General features: G+C 51.5%; 1 protein-coding gene across 1 annotated transcript in view; it reads right to left on the reverse strand.

The window, feature by feature from the left end:
- Window positions 1–654: 654 nt before the first annotated feature.
- The window catches only part of RPH3A (rabphilin 3A), a 134,762-nt gene continuing 130,548 nt past the window's right edge, over window positions 655–4,868 (reverse strand). Inside the window, exon 23 of the mRNA XM_015413214.1 lies at window positions 655–917. Within this exon, the coding sequence (XP_015268700.1) occupies window positions 787–917 (131 nt within the window). The 3' untranslated portion in view covers window positions 655–786. The remainder of the gene's footprint in view (window positions 918–4,868) is intronic.

Genomic DNA, 4,868 nt, shown 5'->3' on the forward strand with positions numbered 1-4,868 from the left:
TGCCAGCCGGAGGAGGGAGGAGGCCTGGTCCTTCCTGCTTGAAGCATCGTAGTGAGAAGTGTGAGGCATTGTGATAAATGCACCGCTCAAAAGTGAACCCTGGCATCCATGGCGTGGGCATCAGGCCACAGGCGAAAACGCACGATTAAAAAAGGCAGGTGCTACGTTGTGTTAAGGATCGGCACCCAGGCAGAGCTGCTCTCGTGGTGAAAGTCCCAAGGCTGGAGAAGCTCAAGCTGTCCCGCGCTTGCGGTGTTTTCCGCTGCTGCCTCCATGCTCAAAGCAGCCGGATCGAAGGACCGTAGCCGTGCATTTTTCCGATAGCAGTGCTAAAAGTATTTCACTTTATACAGGGGAGGGGGAGGGAAGGGGGATGAGTGGAGCAAGAGGATGTTCCACATGCAGAAATCGAAACCGGAAGGAGGAGAAGGGGGGTCAAGGTCGTTTAAAGGGGGGGCAAAGCAAAGGGAGGGGCTTTGACGTTCGGCTGCCCAAAAAAGCAGAGGCCAAAGTAAAAATTTGTCAGTGCCGGGCTATTGCTCGAAAATCTGTACACGAATGCACCCGGGGGGGAGCGGGGCAGTCAAAATGGACCGTGATACAAACAGAAAATAGAACCAGGGTTATCCTTGGCATGAGAACGGTGAAGGAGAGAGGCCGCTCCCGGGAAGGAGGTCACGGGGGTCTCTTTTCCCAAGAGAGAAAGGAACAAAAACGTGTTGGAAGACGAGATGTCGGAAATCTACTGTGGGGTTGGCGGAGGAGGGCGGGCGCAGGGGGAACCTTCTAATCACTGGCCACGTGGTTCTCGTTCTGTAGGGCGTGCCAGCGCTCAATTTTCTTATCCTTGTTCTTCAGACACTCGTACCAGTGTTTCAAGCGTTCACCTTTGGCTGTGATGCCCAGTTGGCACCCGCCTGAGAGAGAGAGAGAGAGAGAGAGAGAGAGAGAGAGAAATACCATCAGAAGAGCCTCGTTTGATCAGATCAGTGAGGGTTCATCCAGTCCAGTGTCCCGTCTCACATAGGGGCCAACCAGTTCCTCTGGAGGTCCAGCCACAGGGCAGAGAGGCCAAGCACAGCCTTTCCCTGATGCTGCCTCCTGACTCTGGGACTCAAGAGACTGACTGCATCTGAATGCAGGGAGAGAAAAAGACACACAGAGAGACCGAGAGAGAGGCTAATCCAGAGAGGTCACGGGGCTCCGCTGCGGCAGCTAAAACAACAAACAAGTCTGGTGACACTTTATGAGTCATCCCCAACCATCTGCCTGTTGTGCCTCCTCCAAAACTGGATTGTGCATACACCCACCCCATCACCCGTCCCTCACCAAAACAGATCCCATTTCTTTGTTGACTTCACGCACACATACGCCTTTCCTGGCCGCTGCACAGTCTTAGCTCGTTATGAAACCCACCAACACAGTTGCACTCTGATCCACCCCCACCCATTTTTACAGCGTCCAAGCCAAAGCCTGGGAGTGTATAAATATGACTGCACAGCAATCTGTGGGCATAGTTTGGTGTCCTGGCTAAGTGCGCGGACTCTAATCTGGGAGAACCAGGTTTGATTCCCCATTCCTCCTCCACTTGCACCTGCTGGATGACCTTGGGCAAGCCGTAGTTCTGATAAGAGCTGTCCTTGAAAATGAGCAATTTCCATCAGAGCTCTCTCAGCCGCGCCTACCTCACAGGGTGTCTGTTGTGGGGAGGGGGAGGGAAAGGAGATTGTAAGCCGCTCTGAGACTCCTTTGGGTAGTGAAGGGCGGGGTATAAATCCAATCTCCTTTTCTTCTCTTCTAAATCGTGAAATTACTCAGTAAGGTAAAGGTAAAGGTTTCCCTTGCTCAAAAGCCAGTCGAGTCCGACTCTAGGGTTGCGGTGCTCATCTCCGTTTCAAAGCTGAAGAGCCAGCGCTGTCCGAAGACGTTTCCGTGGTCCTGTGGCCGGCATGACTAAACACCAAGGCGCACGGAACGCTGTTACCTTCCCACTGAAGTGGCACCTATTGATCTACTTGCAATGTCATGCTTTCGAACTGCTAGGTTGGCAGGGGCAGGGGCCAGAGACGGGAGCTCACCCCGTCATGCGGCACTCGGGTCTCAAACTGCTGAACAACCAACCTTCCGGTCTGCAGCTTCAGCGTCTTCACCACTTGAGCCACCGCAATTTACTCCACCCTTCCCCAAATATTCCACTGTCCTCTTTTTTGGCCATCAGATCACAGCCGACTCATGGCGACGCCTGGTGGGGCTTCCAAGACAAGAGATGTTCAGAGGTGGTTTGCCATTGCCTGTCTCTGCATAGCAGCCCTGGGCTTCCTTGGTCCCATCCAAGTACTAACCCTGCTTAGCTTCTGAGATCTTACGAGATCTTACGAGACCACGTCATGGCAAGAAAGGCATGGTGGTGGCAGAAAGGACCATCGGGTTGCAGTTGACTTGCAGCAACTCCCACCGGGTTTTCAAGGCAAGGGGTTTCAGTGGCAGTTTGCCGTTACCTCCCCTGGACTTCCCATCCAAGTACGAACTAGGGCCAAACCCGCTTAGCTTTTGAGACCTGACAAGATCAGGCTATGCTGGCCGGGGCAAATACTGCAACTGGTGTTTTGCCATCAGATTACACAGTGTTCATACTCCTCTTTAAGCACCATGTAATCTGATGGCAAAATGTAAGTAGCTGACTGACAATAATGTTGACAACTCAACACGCATCATGCCAGGCCATGGGATAATGCTTGGCTTTTATATAGCACTTTCGATATTCAAAGTACTACACAGACCTTCCCAGAGTAGCCCCCCTCCAAAGGTGGCCAGAATTATTATCCCTTATCCCTATACAAGAGGGGCTGCGGTGGCTCAAGTGGTTAAGACGCTGAGCTGCAGACCGGAAGGTCTGTAGTTTGCCAGTTCGAGAACCGAGTGCCGCGTGAAGGAGTGAGCTCCCATCTCTGGTTCCAGCTCCTGCCAACCTATCAGTTTGAAAGCAAGAAATTGCAAGTAGATAAATAGGTACCGCTTTGATGGGAAGGTAACAGCGCTGGCTCTTCGACTTGGAAATGGAAATGAGCACCGCACCCTAGAGCCAGATTCGACTAGCTTTCAAGCAAGGGAAACCTTTACCTTTATGTTTTATCCCTATACTGCAGAAAGAGGAACTAAGCCAGAGAGACAAGGCTCACTGAAGGCGACCTGTTGATATTTGAACCTGGGACCCGCCACGTAATAGCTCTGTCTCTCAGCCACTAAACCGCCCACTTTCCAAAGTTATTTTGGGGTTGGTTGCATGCAAACAGTATATCAGTGAAATTGCTGAGCAGTCGGGTTAGAACGGTTAAAAGGAAGTCCTTCTTCACCCAAAGAGTGATTAACACATGGAACTCACTGCCACAGGAGGTGGCGGCAGCTACAAGCATGGACGGCTTCAAGAGGGAATTGGATAAACATATGGAGCAGAGGTCCATCAGTGGCTATGAGCCACAAGGTATTAATGGGAACTCTCTGTCTGGGCCAAGGGATGCTCTGTATTCTTGGTGCTGGGGAGGGGGGGGTCAACAGCGGGAGGGCTCCTAGTATCCTGGCCCCACTGCTGGACCTCCGGATGGCACCTGGTATTTCTGGCCACTGTGTGACACAAGAGTATTGGACTGGATGGGCCACTGGCCTGATCCAGCATTGGCTTCTCTTATGTTCTCATCATATAGAAACAGCGGGCAAATAGCATAAAATGGTGCAAAAGTCAAACTGGTATTAAAATGATAAAAAAGCCAGGCCAAAACAAACAAAAGAATTATCAGTAACACTACAGAAACCAATGATGACTGCAATACATGAAAAAGAAACAAGAGCAGCTGTTTTCAGCACGTCCATAATATCCTCACACCAAGAGAGGAAATTCCAGAAGCAATTGAACCATCTCCTGGAAAGAGGCCTGAGAATAGGACCCGTATTTTGACACCGGATGGATCCTGTGGATCTATTCTGTTCGCAGGAGGGCTTTCCCCCCAGCTCTGGGATCCAGCGTGGAGCAGGAGTTAGAGTATCAGACAAGGATCCAGGAGACCAGGTTTAAATTCCCACTCTGGGATGGCAACTTATCTATTTTATGCTTATTTTTAATTTATGTCTCCCTGCTTGGGAACTCCAAGAGGCTTTTTGCCTCGTTCCCCCCGCCCCCAATTAATCCTCACAACAGCAACCTTGTGAGGGTAGGATAGGCTGAGAGACTGTGACGGGCCCAAGTTTACTCGGTGGGCTTCCATGGTCGAACAAGGGATTCGAACCCAGTCATCCCGGGCAAAAGTCCGACACTCAAACCGCTACACACCACTTGCTGGATGACCCTGGGCCCGTCACACGTCCTCCGCCTAACCTACCTCACAGGGTTGTTGTGAGGATAAAATGGAGAAGAGAACGATGTTGACAACTTTGTGTCCCCCACAGGGAAGAAAGACGCAGCCATCTTATGGCAACCCTATAGGGCAGAGGTGTCAAACTCATTTGTTATGAGGGCCGGATCTGAAATAAATGTCACTTTATTGGGCCCGGCCGGGTGTGTCATAAAATGTAATGCCAGGTGCCAAAGATATAAACTTTATAAAAAAGCCAGACAAACCCAATAAACGATATTATTTTTTACTCAAAATCAGGGGTCATTTCCTGTGGGAGCGCACAGGAGCAGAGTTCTGGCAGTAAGGAGCCCAGGGGGCAGGCGCATGCAACAAGCCCCGCCCCCTGCTCCCAGCAGCCCTCAGTCGGGCCACGAGAAGCAAGAAGCAGCCAGGTAAGTTGCAGAGCCCCACCCCCGGCCCGCCTTCAGGTACAAGCTCTCCCTCCTCTGTGAGAGCAGATCTGCGCATCCCCCCCCCCCA

The sequence above is a fragment of the Gekko japonicus genome, unplaced genomic scaffold, assembly GCF_001447785.1.
Source record: "Gekko japonicus isolate JY-2015 unplaced genomic scaffold, Gekko_japonicus_V1.1 scaffold10, whole genome shotgun sequence".
Taxonomy (NCBI): Eukaryota; Metazoa; Chordata; class Lepidosauria; order Squamata; family Gekkonidae; genus Gekko; species Gekko japonicus.